Raw genomic sequence first — 23543 nt, 5'->3', positions numbered from 1 at the left:
CTGTATGGGTATGCTACTTATACTTATAATGATGTATGGGTATGCTACTTATACTTATAATGCTGTATGGGTATGCTACTTATACTTATAATGCTGTATGGGTATGCTACTTATACTTATAATGCTGTATGGGTATGCTACTTATAACGCTGTATGGCTATGCTGCTTATAGGTATAATGCTGTATGGGTATGCTACTTATAGGTATAATGCTGTATGGGTATGCTACTTATAGGTATAATGCTGTATGGCTATGCTACTTATAGGTATAATGCTGTATGGCTATGCTGCTTATAGGTATAATGCTGTATGGGTATGCTACTTATAGGTATAATGCTGTATGGCTATGCTGCTTATATTGCTCTATAGGTATGCTATTTATACTAATAATGCTACTTTCTTTCACCTATTATAAGTATACTCATCATTTGTGTACATTTGTACCAGATTATTACAAAGGGACAAAAAAAAACTTAATGTAAACTGTAAATCACTTTGTAATTAATACCCCCCCCCCATACACACGTATATGTATTGCTGCGTATGTAACGATCTATATAAAACGATATTATTATGTAAAAAGGAAAATAAGTAAAAAAAAAATGGCAGAAGTGGCTGTAGTGTGTGCATGCCCAGTGCTTTGGGGTGTACCAAGATGGCGGAAATCATGAACGAGCAGAATGGAAGTATCTGTCTCTTCTAGGCCACCGTAGGCAGCGCCGGGTGACACCGAGTACGGTGGCCGAGGAGGCTAAGATCGCATGCGTGCAGAACATGGCTTCGCGTGTTGGTAAACGCGGTGCGGGGGGAGACGATGAGCTGCCCCCTCTCCAGGCCGTGCTGATCGCTGACAGCTTCAACAGGAGGTTCTACCCGATCACTAAGGATCGGCCTCGGGTGAGCCAGCCGGGGGGAGGAATGGCTGGGAGGAGGAATGGCTGACAGATGACATGTCTGACCGCCTGCTCCGGCTTTTTTTTATTATTTGAGTTTATTGGTTTTCCACTGTTAAAGTTAGATTGTGGAAGAACTCCATGGATATTTATGTATTTTATTATACTTAGTATACTGCACTTGTATTATAACCTTAGTCATGGCCCCCAACCTTTACCTGTCCAACTGTTCCGAAACTACAATTCCCATAATGCCCTGCAGACACAGATTGGGGAACACTGGTCCAATGAATGTGTCACCTTTCAGTATGAGGATCTATCACAGGTGTCACACTCAGGCCCTCCAGCTGTTGCAGAACTACAATTCCCATCATGCCTGGAAAGCCAAAGCTTCAGCTCTGTTTGTCCAGGCATGATGGGAATTGTAGTTTTGTAACAGCTGGAGGCTCTGAGTTTTACACCCCTGTTCTATCATATTTCCATTGTGTTATAAGCCTGACAGACACATAGCAATACCATCTGTTAGAAATCCCTTCAGGGTTAATAACTTTTGATATGTTGCTGCCCATGGTGAGACTAACAATTCTTTCCATACTTGTTATTAGCTATTCAGTCTCCTTCCCCAAGTTCTTAGCTGCTGCTTTCTGCTGAAGACACAAAAATCTGTATGTGAGCTTTTCTCTCTGTCTCCCCCTCCTTCCCCCTCCCTTCTGAGACAGTTGATGTAAACAAGTCCCTGACTGGCTTTATCTGCAACATTGTAGCTTCTTTGTGATGCCGAGAGGGTTAATCACAGTGAGTTCATCAGCAACTTGACCTCAGAATAACCCTCCCGGCATTACAAAGAAGCTACAGTGTTGCAGATAAAGCCAGTCAGGGACTTGTTTACATCAAATGTCTCAGAAGGGAGGGGGAGACAGAGAAAGGCCCTCATATGGGACGTTGAATGGAGCACTCTTAAAGGGGTTGACCACTTTTTAGCTGTTATCCCGGACTGTTAATATGTAGCTTACTAATATACAGGGCTTTCAGTTCACCTCAGTTATATAGTGTATTGTGAAGCTTCGCCCTCCTCCTGTCCGCCGCACAGCTCTCTCCTCCATAAGATGGCGTGCTATTATCTCTCTCAACCAGCACATGTCCTCCCCATACACAGGAGTACAGTACAGCTGATCGATCCTGTGTTCTCTGCGGGGAGGAGAGGGTTAAGCTGCAGCCAAAGTGCTCTGGCTGCAGTTTCTCTCTCCAAGAACAAGGGGGGGGGGGGCGAGAAGTGATTTTCCATCAGGCCCAACCTCTATCTCCACTGACATCATCTGCCTGTGATCGGTCAGGAGAGCCCCACACACCTTACACCACTGACAGATACGGCCGACAAAAGGATTAAGTGTACATAAAGGGGTATTCCACTCAAACATAACTTTTGCTGCCCATGGTGAGACTAACAGTTCCTTCCATGCTTGTTATTATCTATTCAGTCTCCGTACCCCAGTTCTCAGCTGCTGCTTTCTGCTGAAGAAACAAAAATCTGTGCATGAGCTTGTCTCCCCCTCCTCCCTTCTGGGATTATTCTGAGGTCAAGTTGCTAATGAACTCACTGAATAATTCTGCCAGCATTACAAAGAAGTTACAATGTTGCAGATAAAGCCTGCCAAGGACTTGTTTACATCAGCCGTCTCAGAAGGGAGGGGGGAGGAGGAGGAGGGAGACAGAGAGAAAAGCTCACACAAAGATTTTTGTTTTTAGCAGAAAGCAGCAGCTAAGAACTGGGGGAAGGAGACTGAATAGATAATAACAAGTATGGAAGGAATTGCTAGTCTCACCATGGGAAGGACAACATATCAAAATTTATGTTCAAGTGGAGTACCCCTTTAACCCTCTATTCTAATGCAGACCCTCTGATCACCCTGGCTTTGTTTACAGGGGGCAGCAGCAGCCACCCTGGCATTTTCCTTGCTGTGGAGAAGTAGTAACTGGGGGTCATGACTATAAGCCCTGCTCCCCTCTCTCAGTATTCTGCCACAATTTGTGTTCTTTCTCTGCCTGTACTGACTGGGAGGGCACTAGATCTTAGGGGTTACCGGACTTGTCCCAGTGCTTTGTTTTGGGGTGCAGTACAGTGTACAGTCTTAGCCCTGTGGGTACCTTGATGTCATATAAATAGGATATCCCCTATGCTGAGACTTTCTGTTGTGTGTGTGGTGATAAGAGGAGGCTGCTGTAAAATAATCTGTACAGCATTACAGAATCATGTGACACCAGTACATAGAGGAGACAATAGCAGCTCCCTGTGGAATGACCTCTTCACAGATCACAGAACGCGCTCAGTAATGTTTCATTTTCATCTCAAGGGGACAGAGTCTGTCTATTGTTGTCTATGTCCATGAGTCTTGCTGTAAAGCATTCCACTGAATTCGGCACAGGTAATATGGCCGTCCCCATAACAATGTACAAAGAGTGAAATAAAAAATATTATAGTCAGAAAGTAGAAATAGGTTAGAATAAAAGAACAAGTTTTAGTATTTGACTTTAATAAGTAAAAGAAAATCTAGGTGACACATTTTAAGCTGGTAAGGCTGGGTTCACACTGCGTTTTTGCAATTCGTTTTTTTTAAAAAAAAAAAAACGGATTGCAAAAACGGATGCATTTGTGTGCATCCGTTTTTCCATTGACTTCCATTATAAAAAAAAAAACGGATCAAAACGACTGCTATGGCGAACAACCTGAAATCGTTCAGCCAATTACACGGAACGATGATCATTACTTATGATCGTAATTGCGCTAGTCCTGTCGTCGCCACTGCGTTCGCCGCTACTGCAAACGACCGAACGACGTCTTATTACATACAAACGATCAGCGTTAAAAATTGGTCCAAATTCTATTTAAACGACCAACGTTTTCTGGTTGGTCTTCTAATCGTTGTCTGCTTATACACTAAAAGGTTATCATTCAAATCCGAACGATTTAACGATTTTTCAAACGATAATCGTTCCGTGTAATACCACCCTTAGGTTGGTTTTCATTGTGTGAAAAAAAAAAAAAATGGATGAAAAAATTGGATACATTTGTGTGATACATCCGTTTTTTTTTTTCTGTTTTGCCATTGACTTCTATTATATATATATAAAAAAAAAAGGTAAAAAAAAGTATCCTTTTTTTGATCCTTTTTTTTAAATAATGGATGTCAATCGAAAAACGGATCAAGACAGATGCACACGAATGCATCCATTTTTTTTTTTTTTTTTTTTGCATAAAACAGATGAAAAACACTGATTGCAAAAAACGCAGTGTGAACCCAACCTATTGCAGTCGGTGCTACATCTAGAACTTGAATTGTATTGTTGTATTTTACAGGCTCTCCTACCATTGGCCAATGTGGCGTTGTTGGATTACACCTTGGAATTCCTCACTGCTGCCGGTGTGAAAGAAACCTTTGTGTTTTGCTGCTGGATGGCAAATGAGATAAAGGAGCATCTGAGGTAAAAGACGTCTTAAAGTGGTAGTGTTACGTAAAGCCAATGTACCACTAGGTATATCGTTTTGTGTTTTTTACATGAACAGACCGGCACCAGTGCTACAGTCGACCGGTTCCCAATTTAAAGTGATTTTTCAGGCTTAGAAGAAAATGGTGTATTTCTTCCAGAAACAGAAGGAAGAAAGTTGCATTGAAGTTAAAGGGGTTGTTCATGAAAAAAATTGTCTATTAAAAAATGTCAAGTCTTCCAGTACTTATCAACTGCTGCATGTCCTACAGGAAGTGGTGTATTCTTTCCAGTCTGGAGAGCAGGAGAGGTTTTCTATGGGAATTTGCTCCTGCTCTGAACAGTTCCTGACATGGACAGAGGTGGTAGCAGCGAGCAATGTGTCAGACTGGAAAGAATACTTCTATTCTTATTCTACTTCTATTTAAAAATCTCAAGTCTTCCCATACTTATCAGCTGCTTTATGTCCTGCAGGAAGTGGTGTTTTCTTTTCAGTCTGACCCAGTGCTCTCTGCTGCCACCTCTGTCCATGTCAGGAACTGTCCAGAGCAGGAGAGGTTTTCTATGGGGATTTGCTGCTGCTCTGGACAGTTCCTGACATGGACAGAGGTGGCAGCAGAGAGCACTGTGTCAGACTGGAAAGAAGACACCACTTCCTGTAGGACATACAGCAGCTGATAAGTACTGGAAGACTTTTTTTTTTAAAGATTTTTAAATAGAAGTGAATTACAAATCTAATTATCTTTTGGAAACCACTTGATTTGAAAGAAAATGATTTTCTCTGGAGTACCCCTTTAAGCCGCCTTCTAAAATGATTTATTTGTTGGCAGGAATTCCAAGTGGTGTCGGACTACGAGCTCCAATGTAGTGCGTGTGGTGACCTCTGAACTTTACCGCTCTCTTGGTGATGTCCTCCGAGATGTGGATGCCAAATCGTTGGTGCGCTCGGACTTTGTGTTGGTCACAGGGGATGTGGTTTCCAACATAAACATTGAAGCCGCTCTGGAGGAGCACAGGTTGGAGCCTGGGATTTTCATAGGACTCTCAGATTGGACTTAAAGCGTTAGATAATAGACTCTCGTATTTTCTTATAGGACTCGACGGAAGCTGGAGAAGAACATTTCCGTTATGACCATGATCCTGAAGGAGTCGTCACCTGTGCATCATACAAGGTGTCAGGAGGATGATGTTATCATTGCAATGGATAGCAAGACCAAGAGAGTGCTCTTGTACCAAAAAAGCCAGGATTTGAAGCGCTACCACTTTCCTACGGTTAGAGATCAGCTATTTATCCATATCTGCTCGTACAAACATGTATACTGATCAAACAAAAATAGACCCACAAGGGATCAAAAAATGCAGGACAGTCATACACAAATATAATGATAATCTTTATTTGGAATATTACTTATTAAAAACATGATTATAATGGGATTTGAAACATAACAAAATACATACATAAGTGAGGGGACATAACAAAGTATTTTATGGAATCGTATATTGCACATGCATAAAAATGAAATGAAGACTGAAAATAGCCTGTGGCAGTACAGGCAACCTCCACTGTGTAAACAACAATATAAGTAACAATGAATAGTAACAAATAGTAAAAACTATTTTGTTAAATAACTACAATAGGTATACACAGAGATCCAAAGTTAGATCACAGTTGCTCAGTGAGCAACATGTGTAGGTGACATCACCAAAATAAATAGTATAAATAAATGGACAATAGGAGGATGCGTGCACTGCAACAGATCCCACTCACCCACTCACCCTACGCACGTTTCGCGTGACTCGCTTTGTCAAGGGATATGAGTAGTGATGGTCCTGGTGGTTTTTTTATATATATAATCTAACATTTTGTGTCTAATTTATTAGTTACTTTTGATAATAGTTTTTGATATGGTGGTAAGTATGCACTTCATATTTTATTTTGGCATTTTTATGCACCATGCACATTGCACTTTTGTCACATTTTTTCACTTGTCACCTTTGAAATTTGGTGTCGGAGTCTGAGGTGTGGGTATTTGCTGCCTGCTGGCCAGTGCATTGCATATCTACGTATTATAATGCTCGGATAGGTGCGTTTGCGCATGCGCAGGAATTCTATGTGATCACAGCAACAAATGGGACATTGTGTGATATGGGAAGAGCCTTTGCTCTAAATGTACTTGAATGTATCTATTTGCGGCTTTTTCTCTAAGTTTCCACTATTATTGTTATCTCTATTATTTTCTTTTGGTCATGTGTCTCTCCGGTCACGTGGTCGCATGTGCGATCACGTGACCTGACTATACTGACATCATTTCTGGGTACGGGAGACTTGCCGCATCATATGGTCGGCACTTACTTCCAGGGAGGCCACGTGATCGCATGTGCGATCATGTGACCAGATTGTGCTGACATCATTTCCGGGTATGGATGACGCGCCGCATCACGTGATCGGCGCGTACTTCCGGGTATTCCTGCCATGTTGGTTTCCTGGGTCTGTTGTTATCATCAAGGTGAGCTATCTCACCTGTGTCTGTGTATTCCGATTGGTTACTTTCAGAATAAAAGAAGTAGGTTTCCCCTCACTACTCATATCCCTTGACAAAGCGAGTCACGCGAAACGTGCATGGGGGGGTGAGTGGGTGAGTGGGATCTGTTGCAGTGCACGCATCCTCCTATTGTCCATTTATTTATACTATTTATTTTGGTGATGTCACCTACACATGTTGCTCACTGAGCAACTGTGATCTAACTTTGGATCTCTGTGTATACCTATTGTAGTTATTTAACTAAATAGTTTTTACTATCTGTTACTATTCATTGTTACTTATATTGTTGTTTACACAGTGGAGGTTGCCTGTACTGCCACAGGCTATTTTCAGTCTTCATTTCATTTTTATGCATGTGCAATATACGATTCCATAAAATACTTTATGTCCCCTCACTTATGTATGTATTGTGTTATGTTTCAAATCCCATTATAATCATGTTTTTAATAAGTAATATTCCAAATAAAGATTATCATTATATTTGTGTATGACTGTCCTGCATTTTTTGATCCCTTGTGGGTCTATTTTTGTTTGATATGTAATTTTTTGTGCGGTAAGGACTTTTTGAAAAATTGTTTTTGGGCAATTTATTTAGGTTAAACATGTATACTGGTCACATAACCCTTCCTCCTCCATCAAAAAAATCTACTGGTTTCAGAAAGTTTTGTCATGTGGTTCTATTTAAAAATCTCAAGTCTTCCAGTACTTATCAGCTGCTGTATGTCCTACAGGAAGTGGTGTATTCTCTCCAGTCTAACACAGTGCTCTCTGCTGCCACCTCTGTCCATGTCAGGAACTGTCCAGAGCAGTAGCAAATCCCCATAGAAAACCTCTTCTGCTCTGGACAGTTCCTGACATGGACAGAGGTGGCAGCAGAGAGCTCTGTGTCAGACTGGGAAGAATACACCACTTCCTGCAGGACATACAGCAGCTGATAAGTAGGAAGACGTGAGATTTTTAATTAGAAGTAAATTACAAATCTATATAACTCTCTGAAACAAGTTTATTTGAAAGAAATATATTTTTTTCCGGAGTGCCCCTTCAACCCTTGGGTGTAAGTCAGCCTCTTAAAGGGAACCAACCACCTCCCTGAGATCATTGGTTCCTTTACTCTTCATTGGCAGCCTGAGTGCTGGAAACTAAATGCAACGTCCAGAGCTCAGGCTGCCAATCTAGCATGAGTGGCTGGGAAGTTGGTAGAGGCAGCGTGACTACATGCCGCTGCGGCTCCGCCCTCATGTCTAGTTACTGGGCGCTGAGACTAAGGGTCCTATTACATGGAGCGATTTTTAACGACTACCGATGATCGATCGCAAACGAGATTGTTTATCGTTAACCTAAAATCATTCACTATATTACACAGAACGATGGTCGTTAGTTACGATTGCTACTATGATCGTTACTATGATCCTTATTGCGATCGTTACTATGATCGTTTACTCCATCTGATCTCAGCAAAACAATGAACAATGTGCAATTACACTGAACGATTAGTGAACAAATGTGGAACTTGAGCGAACGAATGTGGAATTACAGCGAACGATTAGCGAAAATTTTAGGTTCAATCTAAATCAACGACATACGAACGACTTTTTGATCGTTGCCTGCAATTACACAGAATGATTATCGTTTAAATTCGAATAATATAACGATTTTTCGCACTATAATCGCCCCGTGTAATAGAGCCGTAAGGATACAGCCCAGAAGCTGTAAGGTATTTGGTTCCTTTTAAATGGTCTGTAAAACATCCCTGACCATTCTAGTAGTTCTTAAAATGTGACTCTCACCTAATTGTTTTTAAGGTACTTCTGTAGAATAAATCCTTTATAATTGTTATTGCAATGTTCATTTTTTTTTGTTTATTTTAGAGCATCTTCCAGAGTAAGGCTGATGAGATAGAGCTGCGTCATGATTTGCTGGACTGCCACATTAGCATCTGCTCTCCCCAGGTAAGTGAGTGGTAGTTATGTGTCACTGCCATTGCAGTTTTGTTAGCATGACCCTTTTAGTACCAGGCTAATTTAACTTTAGGCCAGGTTCACACTAAGTAAAAAAACACGGCCGTATTTCATAACAACAGCCGTATTTGCACAGACAATGGCCGTTATTTGCAAAATAACGTCCGTTGTTTGCACAAATACAGCCGCCGTTATGAAATACGGCCGTGTTTTTTTACGTAGTGTGAACATAGCCTTAAAGTGTAACTGTCATTTTTTTATTGCACAAATCAGTAGTATAAGCGATTAAAAAAATCTCTATAATAGGTTTTATTAGGCAAAAAAGCCTCTTTCTGTACTCAAAAAGCAATTTCCAAGCCTCCCCCCCCCCCCCCCCCCCCGACTTCTTATCTGTTCATTATCAGGCAAATCCGTCTTCATTACAGAGAAGCCAGTGATGACGGGTTCTGCTGTTGTCTATTATATCCTATGGAGGGGGGGGGGACGAGGGAGATGAGTGAGCAGGAAGACGACACATGAAGGTCAGCTGTTTGTAGACTGGGCACCTAAAATGCTGGATTCAGGGGTCAGAAAGGTCAGTGCTTATCTTGCTGAGAGAAGATTGCAGGGTGTTGTGCTGTGCAGGACTCCTCCGTGCTCACTTACTCCTCTCAGCCCCTCCCCTCTCCATAGAGCATAATGGACACAGAAATCCTGCTTTTTCTGAAGTGAGGGGGGGGGGGGCTAGGAAAACAGCTTTTTCAGTACAGAAGGAAACTATTTTGGTAAATAAAACCTATTACAGAGTTTTTTAAAGTCGCTTGTACTATAGATATTTATTGTTTTCAGAAAAATGACCCTAAAATGCCTTAAGGCCTATTTTTCAAATCTGACCTGTCTCACTCTGTTTTAATAGCTTTAAAGTGTCTCTGTCGTTATAAATTTGAAAATCTATATCGACAGTAGATGTGATATAAAGCAAGTTTACAATTTACATTCATTTTGATCACGGTGGCCTCCGTGAACAAGCCAGACGTGAAAGGCGCATCGGGGGTTAACTACACACAGTTTTGCCAGGTAGTATCCCAGCTTTACATTCCCTGTTATATCCTTGGATTGTGAATGTTTACTGGGTTTAATAGAGGCTTTATATTGTATATAGACTGGGTGGTGTAATAGACACTTGGGATTCTATACTTCTTCACATATTAGAAGCTATAACCTGTCAGAGCACAGGAAGTGCCGCGTTTTCACTGATAACTAAAAAAAAATAATGGGGGAGATTTATTAAACATGGTGTAAAGTGAAACTGGCTCAGTTGCCCCTAGCAACCAATCAGATTCCACCTTTCATTTTCCAAATAATCTGTGAGAAATGAAAGGTGGAATCTGATTGGTTGCTAGGGGCAACTGAGCCAGTCTCACTTTACACCATGTTTGATAAATCTCCCCCAATGACTGTAAATTGAATACTTGCTTTATATCACAGCCCCTGCTGATTTAGGTTTTTAAAGAGCATGTACCATCATATACATCCTCTTTATTATGATCCACGGATAGAACGGTGCAGTCACGGGGAAGCCGGTGACGCAGTCTGTTTTTTGTACCGCGGCCTGGTTCCCGTGCCTTTCTATCCAAGGGTACCGTACCGGGGCTGAAGCACTGAAGGAGGGCCGGCCCGCCCCCAGTGGGCGGAATCCTTCATCCCTCTACGACACGGCTTCATTGATTCTAAAGAAGCCGCATCATAGAGGGGAGGAAATTCCCTCCCACTGGGGGCGGACCGGTCCGCCTCCAGTGCTTCAGCCCCGGCCAAGTACCCGTGGATAGAACGGCGCAATACACCGGAACTGGGGCGCGGTTCAAAAAACGGACCTTGGCACCGGCTTCCCCGTGACTGCGCCGTTCTATCCGTGGGTCATATTAAAGCGGATGTACCTGATGGTACATCCTCTTTAATGTTATAACGACAGCGACACTTTAAGATATTCCATTTTAACTCCTTAAAGGGAACCTGTCACCGGGGATGCAGGCACAGAGCCGGTTCCAGGACGAAGATATCAGCGTCCAAAGCCGTGCGCGCGCGCTGCTGAGTTGGGTCAGGTGCCCATTGAGAATGACAGCTCCATTCATTCTCTATAGGCGTCTGACTAATCTCAGCAGCGCGCGTGCACAGCTTCGGGCGCTGATATCTTCGCCCCGGGACTCGTTGGAAAGGGTAAGTATCCGAGGGCTGCACCGTGGGGTCGGGCAGGCTCTGTGCCCACGTCCCCGGTGACAGGTTCCCTTTAATGGACCATATTTATAGGCTCATGAAGGTGGTAACCAAAAAAAACTTTTTTCTTTCTCCTGTCACACAGCTCCAGTCTAATACCTAGTGCTTCATGCGGTTTGGGCTTGGCATGTGCAGTTGCCCACTTAGTCAGTCGGTGGCTGAGACAGGACACCGCTTCTGCTTACAACCTCCCTGATCCTATTAAAAAAAAAAAAAAAAAGTCCATAGGATAGGCCATAATTTAAAGATTCATAGGGGTCATAGGGTTCATAGGGGTCCGAACACTGGGGTCCCCTGCAATCTCGAGGACCCTGTAATCCCTGTTGGATAGAGCTGTGGGTCATACATGCGTGCCACCGCTCCGTTCATTCTCTACAAAGCCACTGAGATGGACAAATTGAGCTTTTGGCTATCTTTGACATAGAAAATGAATGGGGTGGCAGCATGTCTGCACGGCCTACCGCTTGGATTTTGGGGTTCCAGCGATCAATTGCTTAGTTACGCCCAATTTCGTGGATACTGTCCAGATGCCCATACCCCTTTAAAGAGTAGCTGTCATCTGACATGTAAAAAGCTATTGATCACAGCGGGTGTCACTGCTGAGACCTGCTGTGATCAGGAGATATAGCCCGGATCTATGAGACTACATATTCAGAATTAGTGGCCGGCTCAGTGACCACCTCTTTATGTCACTTCCTTTTAATTTTTTAACCAGTAGATTGCTGGACAGCCACTTTTTCCATTACTGCCATAACCGTGTGATGAACTTTTTTGTGTTTTATAGGTTGCAGAGCTGTTCACCGACAACTTTGACTACCAAACCAGAGATGACTTTGTCCGTGGCCTCCTTGTTAATGAAGAGGTGAGCAGATTTTCAGAGTCTTGGATGTTTTCTTCCTGTTTAAAACCTCGGAATGTTTGAAGAGTATTTGTTATGTTCTTGGGGCCTCACAAACTATCCCTGGGACCTGACGTCAGAAAAACAGCATACCAGGGCTCTTTACCAATGACCATGACCTGGCAAGCAGTTAACAATCACAATGCTTCTGCCATACAGACAGGCTTCTACCTGTGGTTAGGCTGTCAGTCACCACTGTCTGGGGGAGGGGGCCCCGGTATTGTGACAGTCACAGTGAATAAAAGTCATTACAGAGCGCTTGGGGAAACCTGTTTTTCCCACAGGTTTGTTAGGCCCTGGGGACCGGAAAGGTTCTCTATTGCCATTTAGACTTCAGGGCCAGTGTCAGCACCCAACTTCCCAGTCAGCAGTTGCTCACTCTGCAATGATTGATTATTTTTAAGTGAGGGCTGCTGCCCAAGGTCATCCTGGGAATAGGGAACACAATTCCTGGGTAAGTTCCCTGGCAGTATTGCTTGCCATACTGATGGCCAGACAGCTTTTGAAGAAAAAAAAAAAGTGATAGCTAAGGATTGACAGTATTCTAACCAGGGCCGGGACAACGCGTTCTGGTGCCCTCACTCATACATACATACATACATACATGCACCCTCACTTATACATACATACATACATACATACATGCGCACACATACATACATACATACATACATACATCCTCACACACATACATACATACATACATCCTCACACACATACATGTATACATGCACCCTCACACATACATACATATATACATACATGCACCCTCACTCACACATACACTCACTGGCCACTTTATTAGGTACACCATGCTAGTAACGGGTTGGACCTCCTTTTGCCTTCAGAACTGCCTCAATTCTGCGTGGCATAGATACAACAAGGTGCTGGAAGCTTCCTCAGAGATTTTGGTCCATAGTGACATGATGACATCACACAGTTGCCGCAGATTTGTCGGCTGCACATCCATGATGCCAATCTCCCGTTCCACCACATCCCAAAGATGCTCTATTGGATTGAGATCTGGTGACTGTGGAGGCCATTGGAGTACAGTGAACTCATTGTCATGTTCAAGAAACCAGTCTGAGATGATTCTAGCTTTATGACATGGCGCATTATCCTGCTGAAAGTAGCCATCAGATGTTGGGTCCATTGTGGTCATAAAGGGATGGACATGGTCAGCAACAATACTCAGGTAGGCTGTGGCGTTGCAACGATGCTCAATTGGTACCAAGGGGCCCAAAGAGTGCCAAGAAAATATTCCCCACACCATGACACCACCACCACCAGCCTGAACCGTTGATACAAGGCAGGATGGATCCATGCTTTCATGTTGTTGACGCCAAATTCTGACCCTACCATCCGAATGTCGCAGCAGAAATCGAGACTCATCAGACCAGGCAACGTTTTTCCAATCTTCTACTGTCCAATTTCGATGAGCTTGTGCAAATTGTAGCCTCAGTTTCCTGTTCTTAGCTGAAAGGAGTGGCACCCGGTGTGGTCTTCTGCTGCTGTAGCCCATCTGCCTCAAAGTTGGCCGTACTGTGCGTTCAGAGATGCTCTTCTGCCTACCTTGGGTGTAACGGTTGGCTATTTGAGTCACTGTTGCCTTTCTATCAGCTCGAACCAGTCTGCCCATTCTCCTCTGACCTCTGGCATCAACAAGGCATTTCCGCCCACAGAACTGCCGCTCACTGGATGTTTTTTCTTTTTCGGACCATTCTCTGTAAACCCTAGAGATGGTTGTGCGTGAAAATCCCAGTAGATCAGCAGTTTCTGAAATACTCAGACCAGCCCTTCTGGCACCAACAACCATGCCACGTTCAAAGGCACCAAATCACCTTTCTTCCCCATACTGATGCTCGGTTTGAACTGCAGGAGATTGTCTTGACCATGTCTACATGCCTAAATGCACTGAGTTGCCGCCATGTGATTGGCTGATTAGAAATTAAGTGGTAACGTGCAGTTGGACAGGTGTACCTAATAAAATGGCCGGTGAGTGTACACCCTCACTTACTCATACATACATGCACCCTCACTCACACATACATACATTCACCCTCACACACACATACATACATACTTGCACCCTCACTCACTCATACATGCACCCTCAATCACTCACACATACATACATGCACCCTCACACATACATACATGCACCCTCACTCACTCACACATACATACATACATGCACCCTCACTCACACATACATACATGCACCCTCACTCACACATACATACATACACCCTCACTTACTCGCACATACATACATACATACATACATACATACATACATGCACCCTCACTCACTCACACATACATACATGCATGCATGCACCCTCACTCTTACACACACACATACATACATACATACATAAACACTCACTCCCTCATGCATGCATGCATGCATACATACATACATACATACATACATACATACATACATACATGCACCCTCACTCACTCACTCACTCATACATGCACACTCACTTATATGAATATATACATGCTGAGTTATACATTAACCTCCTTGATACTGGCCTCCTCACTTGCAGACATTCTGGCTGTGCAGGGTCAGGACCTTAGATAATGACAGCTGTAGTCAGGCACTGCAGACAGCTGTGCAGGGGGCCTTCCTGATGATGATTCTGTACAGGCTTGTGCTGGGTGTCCTCTCCTTCCCCATCCCCTGGACCTGACAGCCAGGGCAACCTCAGGGACAGCAGCAGACAGTGGAGGATACACACCACACAGTGTAAGTGATGTTGTGCATCCTCTACAATTTGCTTTTCTAGCACAAACCCTGCTACCAGGTTCAGGCTTGTGGAGGCTCCTATGTGGTGGATAGAATAGCGCCTTCTGTAATTCACCACCAGATGGCGCCCTAGGCCATCGCCTACCCCTTCCTACCTTTTGTCTCGGCCCTGATTTTAACGACCTTATGATAATATTTTTGCAAGTTGGTGTTAATGCGAACATGCTGGCATCGCTTGCAGTAAGAAATGTTTTCTTTGTCCAGATCTTAGGAAATCAGATACATCTTCACGTGACTCAGGAAGAGTATGGTGCCCGTGTATCCAACCTGTTAATGTATGAGGCCGTAACGTCTGACATTCTGTGTCGTTGGCTTCATCCTATAACCCCCGAGACAAACTTCACTGACCAGGAGAACCAGTGTTATACGCACTCCCGACACAATATTTATCGAGGGTCAGAGGTCAGCCGTGGCCATGGCAGTGTCCTACGGGAGAATGTACTTATTGGGAGCAACACAACAATCGGATCCATGTGCAGCATCAGCAACACCAGTATCGGGAAGAACTGCAGGATCGGTAAGCTGTCCCTGTCATGCCATGTTGAAGAATAGGCCGGGGAAGTGAAGAAATGTTTTTTAAAAAGTTTTTTAAACATCGCAACTTTTTTAAGTGGGTGATGGTGTTGTCAGTTCTGTACACGTGAACATGATTTCAGTGTATACTTTTAGTATTGACAAACCGGCGACCCATCCGCCATCAGCAGCGCATACTGACACTACCAACTGTATCCCCTCCATTGTGTTCTCGCTTTTCCCAGGTGATCGAGTCGTTTTGGAGAACGTGTATATTTGGGACGATGTTCGCATTGAAGATGATGTTACGATAAGAAAATCTGTAGTCTGCAATAATGTGGTTTTGAAGAAAAGAGTGCGGATTAATGAGCACTGTGTCCTGACCTCACGGGTAACCGAGATACTTAACCTTTCATCTCCATATTACCTAAGAAATTCTCCTATAATTTTGTTTTGCTTGGCCATCCTTTAGGTCGTAGTCGGTCCGGATTTTGAGCTGCCAGAGAACACTGTTCTTTCTCTGCATCATCCAGATGAGGATGAGGAAGATGATGATGAATTCAGCGACGATGCAGGGAGCGGCAAAAAAGAAGAGCAATCAAAGGTCAAAGGTAATAAACACAATAAGGAATAGAAATATTTAATAAAACGGACAAGTCAGGAGAGGCTGCAGATTACCTGTTAAGGCTGGGTTCACACTGCGTTTTTGCAATCAGTCTTTTGTGCAAAAAAACTGATGCATTTGTGTGCATCCGTTTTGATCTGTTTTTCCATTGATTTCCATAAAAAGAAAAACATCAAAATGGATCCATTTTTTTTTTGTACAGACACAAAAATGGTCCCGCTTTTTTTTTTTTTTTATAATAGAAGTCAATGAAAAAACGGATCAAAACGGATGCACACAAATCCATTTGTTTGTTTCATCTTTTTTTTACAAAAAAAAAGGGAATTGCAAAAACGCAGTGTGAACCCGGCCTAACTTTTATGATTTGACGCTATTTTGAATACAAAACCCCATTTATCCCAATGTTTTGTAAACAGTATACAATAAAGCAGAGGTCGGAGCAGAGGGGGAAGGTTATGTGTGGAAGACTTCATCAGTCCCAGATGAAGAAGAGGAGGAAGAGTTGCAGAAAAGCCTATGGGGTGAGTAGTATAAAAAAAACAAAAAAAAAAAACCTTATAGTTAATTAATGAACATCAAGCTTCACACTGGCTTAGGGTCCGTTCACACGTACAGGATCTGCAGCAGATTTGATAGCGCAGATTCAAAGCAAATTTGCACTTCCGGTTCCGGCGCGTGTATGAGAGGACGCGTGTGAGTTAGCTCCGCTCCGGACCCTCTTAACTCCCGGTGATCCCCGCCTAATATACCCGCTGTTTACCTGGGTGTCTGACCCCAACGGGTTCCGAGGCGCCTGGGGACCACATGGACAAGTTTGTAAACCGCGGTGGGGACCAGACAGCTTCAGCTCCCCTGCCAAAGCGAGACAAGGATAAGCAGCAGCCGGCCAAAATGGCGACGGGCTCTCAGCGTGCTGCGCCACAGCCTCCAGATCCCAGCTTTACACCGCCTGCCACAGTGAGTACGGATGGAAGTGGAGAGGAAGTGATTTTACCTCAGGTGGGACTGTCTTGTAAAACGATAGCTGTGGAAGTGGCAAAAATCTTATCACCGGATCTTACTGCAGCATTGCAGGCCACAGTCGCTGAAGCACTTAAGCAATTACAGACTGAGTTGAATGTGCATTCAGTCCAGATAGGCGATCTGGAACAGAGAGTTAATGTGTTGGAGGATGAACTTTTAGGGACACAAGCCCACATGAAAACTCTGATGAAATCTAACACTGCGCTTGTTACCAAAATTGATGATTTGGAAAACAGATCACGCAGGAACAACCTCAGAATCGTGGGTCTGCCTGAGTCTGTTCCTGCTCACCAGCTGGCTCAACTATGTGCAACGGATATTCCACAGGCGCTTGGTTTGTCAATATTATGTACAGTGGAACGGGCACATAGAGTTGGCCCTCTCAAGCAACCTACATCCCCAACGGGACCCCAAAAAGCGCGCCAAGTTATAGTGCGCTATCTGAATTATGCGGAAAAGGCACTGATTCTCCAAACTTTTAAGAAGCTCTCCACGCCCTTGGTGGTGCAAGGTCACAAATTACTGCTCTTTGCTGACTATTCGGCAGATGTAGCTAAGAAACGTAGAGCATTTGCTCCGATATGTACAGTGTTGGTACAGCGTCAACTGCGATTTTTCCTGCAATTCCCCGCTACTCTGCGAGTATATATGGGTGATGGCAAAACAGAGACATTCTACAATCCGGAAGAAGCACAGGTCTTTCTACGATCCCACCAAGAAGAGATGGACGAACAGGAGGACTCCAGGAAGAGGAAGCGCAGAGATAAAGCTCCCTCACCCATTTCAGTGGACTGACAGAGTCCGTTTTTTTTTTTTTTCTATGTTGCTCTCATCTTGATGGAAGAAGTTATGGGGCTCATCCTCATGATCAAGAATGTTGGTTGTGACGCACTCTCATATACATTTCTCTTTTCCCTATAGCTTGGGGCTACTAGCCCGCTGATACGCAAAGGTCCATATTACATTAACCAGGACGCTATGCAGTTTTTGCTCTCATTTTATTTCAGCCATACTGAGTCGGATGTTCCTGGCTCACGGATACTTACCCTAATTAATGTTTTGTTTCGGGGGTATAGGTTTAGTATTTGGGTTTACCCCGGGTTGGGGGCTCAGGAGGGGAACGTGTAGAAGGAGGAGGAGGATGTCTTTAGGTCCTCTCCCCTGTGAGGAGTTGCAATGGCTCCTTGTGGTGGAGCATGAAAAAAGTGAAGTCCGAAAGAGTGATGGCATTGTTCCTTTGGTAATGTTTTGTTTGGTTTTGGGGGTGTTGGGGGGAGGGGGGGCTGGTTTGGGAGGGGGGGTGGGAGAGGGAGGGGGGGTTGGGTTGGGTGGGTTGGGAGGGAATCCTCTTCCTCTCTCGTCCAGATTGGTCAGCAGTTCCTGTCTTGCTTCCCTTGAGCCTCTAGATTCGTCGAATGCGAGGTACCTCACTGTTATTCCTTCTATATCCCCCCATATATGAATATAATAACATGGAATGTTAAAGGCCTTCGCTCTCCCCATAAACGTATGAAAATACTTCGCCACCTTAAACGCTTGAACGCAGATTGTGCAATTTTGCAGGAGACACACTTGGAAGCGTGTGATTTTCATAGAATGAATAAATTATGGGTGGCACATGTACTAGGTTCCCCAGCCAAGGGAGGCAGGGCAGGGGTGCTACTTCTCCTGCACAAAAGACTGAATTGTAAGGTTCTGACCCAATCCTGCGACCAGGATGGTAGATATCTGAGAGTGGTACTAGAGGGACAAATGGGGCGCTTGAGTTTGTATTGTCTATATGGGCCAAATGATTCTAACACTTCTTTTTTTCAGACAGTGGAAAACGACATCTTATCTGACCCAGAAAGGGATATTCTAGTGGCTGGAGACCTGAACACAGTTCTGGACCCTAGTGAGGATCGTACGGGGCGTTTAAGTAGGGTAGGCCATCGCACTACACATGATTCTGTCTTGCCGGGTTTCTTGACCGCCTCGGGTCTCACGGATGTGTGGCGCTTCAGAAACCCCGCCGAGAGAGAATATACCTTCTATTCACCAGTACACGACACATGGTCTAGGATAGATTATTTCCTTGCGTCCCCCTCCCTATTACAGAAAATAAGGTCGGTCAACATACTAGATCTTGTCATATCTGACCACGCCCCCCTCACTATCAATTTAATGGACGCCTTCCCGAAAGGATCTGACATATTGTGGCGCTTTCCCACATTTCTCGCTAAAGATGAGACATTTATCGCACTTTTGAAGGGGTGGTGGTGGGATTACCAGGCAACGAATGGGCAACACATAGACGAACCATTTCTTTATTGGGAAACGGCGAAGGCTGTGATGAGAGGCAGGGTGATAGGGTATGTTGCCTCTATGAAAGCCAAATCACTCAAACAGTATAAGGACACCAGTGATAAATTACGACAGGCATACACCTCTTACTTAGCTACCCCGGGGGTGGAGTCCAAAACCAAATGGTTTGAGGCGAAGAATGTACATGACCTTTGGGCGGATAGAGTAGAGCAGTTTAAAGGGGACATCCAAAAAAATGACTTTTACCGTTTTGGCAACAAAGCTGGTTCGCTGTTGGCAAAGCTAGCTAGAGGTAGATATACACCTCCCTATGTTAGGGGTGTGCATAATAGGGCTGGTGAGCTAGTACGACAACCTAAGGAGATAGCTGAGGCGTTCGGGGAATATTACGAGGGTTTGTACACTCAAACACCAGTAGATATGGAGAAGGGACAGAGATTGTTGGACTCTCTTTCACTGCCCACCCTGTCAGAGGATGACTTAGAGTTCCTCAATGCGACACCAACTAAAGAGGAGATTTTGGGCGTAATAAAATCCCTAGCAAACGGGAAGACACCTGGCCCTGATGGGCTATCTGCTGAATTTTACAAAGCATTACCTGAGGAAACAGCCACAACATTACTAACGGTGTTTCAACATACTGTAGGTAGTGGGGGATTCCTTCCATCGGGCAACTTGGCTTATATCAAAGTATTACCAAAGGCTGGTAAGGATGACACAATTACGGAAGCGTATAGACCTATATCCCTAATTAATGTGGACGTAAAAATCATGTCCAAGTTGTTAGCCAACAGGTTAGCTACCCTATTACCGAAATTAATTGGCCCGCATCAGGTGGGGTTCATCCAGGGCCGTTCAGCGGTGGCGAATCTGCGTTCGGTGCTAGCGGTGCAGGATTGGATAGAGGTAAATAGGAAAAGTGTCCATGGATTCCCTGCGCTGCTAGCACTGGACGCGGAAAAAGCTTTTGACAATGTCAACTGGAATTGGTTACATCTTGTTTTACGGAGGATGGGGATCCAGGGCTCCTTTCAAACCTATCTGTCTGCCATGTACAGCTCACCTCAAGCGAAAGTTCACCTCTTAGGGCACTTGTCTGGTTCCTTCTCCCTTTCCAAGGGAACCAGACAAGGATGCCCGCTTTCGCCGCTCCTGTTTGATTTGGCGTTCGAGCCACTGGCCAGACACCTGATCGAATCAGACGTATTTCGTGGCATAAAGGTGGGAGGGATTGAGGTGAAGGTTTCCTGCTTTGCGGACGACCTATTGCTATACTTGGAGTCTCCCCGAGATCATCTGGAAGGGATCCTATCTAGTCTAGCTGACTGGGGTCAGGTCACAGGCTATAAGATAAACGAGGCTAAGAGTCAATTGCTCTTCTTGGGGGGAGTCCCTGGAGACCATATCTCCCGTGTTCAGGTGGAGAAAAAAACTATCAAATACCTTGGCATTACGTTAGGTAAATTCGCTTCCCAGTTATATGCCTTAAATTACCAGCCTTTGATAGCTAAGATGACTTCTGAGTTGTCCCGATGGATGGATCTCCCTCTTTCTTTACTTGGCAGGGCACACCTCCTAAAGATGGTGAGTTTCGCTCGCCTTCTTTACCCTTTACAAACAATCCCCCTCCTGATTAAACACTCGGACCACATGAGATTACAATCTGCTTTTACCCAATTTCTATGGAAAAAAAAGAGACCCCGAATAGCGTACAATAAACTTGCTTTGCCCAAACTATGGGGAGGTATCCAATTGCCTCTTCTTAGAGGTTATAACTTGGCTGCCTTGTTACGACATGCAAGGGACTGGGTTCATGGCACCGGGTTCTTCTCTAATTTATCTCTGGAGCAAGCCCTGGCTGGAAATCATGGGTTGGGAGGGCTGTTACATTATAAATTCTCAGAATTGCCCACAAATGTCAAATCTAGCATACTGTTGCGGGACACTATCCAGGCCTGGAAGGCGGTCCGTAAGTTGTATGGGCTTCCACACTGCCTCTCGAAGTACATGCCCTTAGGAAACAACGGTCTCCTTCCTTGCGCAGACCACGCTACACAACTCTCCCAATGGGGCCAGAAAGGAATTAAGGCACTAGGGGATCTGCTCAAGCCAGACACGGGAGGGTTTGAAACGTGGGATGTCCTTTGTTCCAAATACGCTTTAAACCCGGGTTGCTTTCTCACGTACGCACATGTTAGGAGCTTTAGCCACTCTAGAGTCAGGGCCCTTTCTCGGGCGGAGGGTCCGGGCGACTTTGATGACCTTATGGAATCAGGCCAACAGACAATGTCCATTTCTTTCCTCTATACCACTCTCAGAAGGCAGCTCTTGCGCAGGGAAAAAGTAGACGTTTTTAGCAAATGGGCCAGGGACCTGGGAGATGATGACTTGCCAGCAGGAATACTGAAGGGTCTGGAAGGGGTGCGTAAAGCAATGGTAAATGAACAATGGCGTGAGATGTATTTTAAAATCATCCATAAGGCCACCTATGCCTTTGACTTATCTTATGCAAATGCACCGGCCCATTATCTACGTGCCTGTCCATCGTGTCAGCTGGATAGGGCAAATCTTTTGCATGGGTTATGGTCTTGTCCTGAGGTGGTAAAGGTGTGGACCGAGGCATTTGCGTATGCACACACAGTGTGGGGAATCACATTACCTTTCACTCCCCAGATTGCCATCCTCCATGTTCTACCCCTGGAGTCACCGAACCTAGACCTTAATCATACTTCAGCCCATATTATCCATACGTTTCTCCTGGTGGTAAAGAAATGCTTGTTGCGACATTGGCTACAACCCTCTGTACCGACCTTACGCGAAATAACGGATACGATGTCCCACATACTCCACTTAGACCGTATAGAAACGGAACGACATAAGGAAAAAGGGACGACATTTTTCTTTAAAAAATGGAGGGCTTTTATTGAACACCACTTCACGTCTTCAGAGATAGAGGTTTTAATGGAGGTCTTTAGGTACACAGAATGGTACAATAAGGAGGCATTGACTGGTACGTTAGGCAAACTCCAATTGCCAGATAGGAGACGCATAAGAGAGGAACTTTAACTGGACGAGAGGGGGAGGGGGGGGGGGGAGGTAAGGGGGAGGGTTGATATGGGGGGGGGGGGGGGGGAATGTTAAGGGGAAGGGTTGAGTTGGGGGGGGGGGGGCTGGGGAGAAAAAATAAAAAAATGGGTATATTGTTATATCTTCGGATGTTTACCACAGTCTGTCGGCTCACGAGCATCCGTATTTCTGTAGCCGCTTGAGATATTTTTGTATCAGATATATCAGTTATGACATGTTTTGATTTTGGACAGGTTGTACGGATTTCTGTAACACGTTATCTACTTTTGATGGCTGTGACAAATTATTATATGTTTCCCAATAAAATGTTTTTGAAAAAAAAAAAAAAAAAAAAAAAAAAAAAAAAAGCAAATTTGCAGCTTCAAATCTGCAGATCCTGTATGTGTGTGAACGCAACCTTAAAATCCTGGAAAAACGCCAATTAAAACACCATGGCGCTTTCTTTTTTTGCAAAAAACACCAGCGACCAGATGTTAGCTGGAAGTCAATGGAAGTTTATGATTTGCCTTACACACTTTTTTTTTTTTTTTTTTTGTGGTGGTACATTCGCTTTAAGGCTATATTCACATAGCACATAACATTTTACGAAAAGAACGTCCGTTGTATTCAATTTAAACAACAGCCTTTCTTTTAGTAGTGAACTGTGTTACATTGGAGTCAATGCAAACAATGGCCGTTGTTTATTCAATGCATTGAACAACGGACGTTTTTTACTATGGCTGTCGAAATAACAATTATGTCGATTATTTCCGGCCTTTGTGATTTGATCTCAATGCAAATTTCAATTCAGCAATGGACTTTGTTTGACACTCAATACAATGGGTATTGTTTGAGTGCCAAGCAATGGCCGTTGTCCTATGTTGTGTAAACATAGCCTAAAACTTTTTTTTATTTTTTTATTTTAGGTCTCAAAATTACTCATGTAGAGGACAGTGACAGTGATAGTGGAAAGAGTGTGTGCTCGGAGCAGATAGACAGCCGTCCTGCTTCACCCCTTCTGGACGATGTTAAAGGTACGTTGTCTCTGAATGTCCGTCTCTTTGTCGGCTGCAGAATTTGATGACGTACGTGATCTGCACCAAGTTACGTCTATGAATGTTCTTGAAATATCGACCCACTTTTAAAGGAACGTTATCCTTTTTATTT

At 44.1% G+C, this 23543-nt stretch overlaps 1 protein-coding gene across 1 annotated transcript in view; it reads left to right on the top strand.

Annotated features, from left to right (window-relative positions):
• The first annotated feature begins 666 nt into the window (after positions 1–666).
• The window catches only part of EIF2B5 (eukaryotic translation initiation factor 2B subunit epsilon), a 34224-nt gene continuing 11347 nt past the window's right edge, over positions 667–23543 (top strand). Inside the window, exons 1-11 of the mRNA XM_069973469.1 lie at positions 667–896; positions 4248–4372; positions 5206–5391; positions 5470–5647; positions 8787–8867; positions 11914–11991; positions 15050–15362; positions 15604–15749; positions 15831–15969; positions 16400–16504; positions 23303–23410. Of these exons, the coding sequence (XP_069829570.1) occupies positions 774–896; positions 4248–4372; positions 5206–5391; positions 5470–5647; positions 8787–8867; positions 11914–11991; positions 15050–15362; positions 15604–15749; positions 15831–15969; positions 16400–16504; positions 23303–23410 (1582 nt within the window). The 5' untranslated portion in view covers positions 667–773. The remainder of the gene's footprint in view (positions 897–4247; positions 4373–5205; positions 5392–5469; positions 5648–8786; positions 8868–11913; positions 11992–15049; positions 15363–15603; positions 15750–15830; positions 15970–16399; positions 16505–23302; positions 23411–23543) is intronic.

The sequence above is a fragment of the Dendropsophus ebraccatus genome, chromosome 6, assembly GCF_027789765.1.
Source record: "Dendropsophus ebraccatus isolate aDenEbr1 chromosome 6, aDenEbr1.pat, whole genome shotgun sequence".
Lineage (NCBI taxonomy): Eukaryota > Metazoa > Chordata > Amphibia > Anura > Hylidae > Dendropsophus > Dendropsophus ebraccatus.
This window is presented reverse-complemented; position numbering and strand designations above follow the sequence as displayed.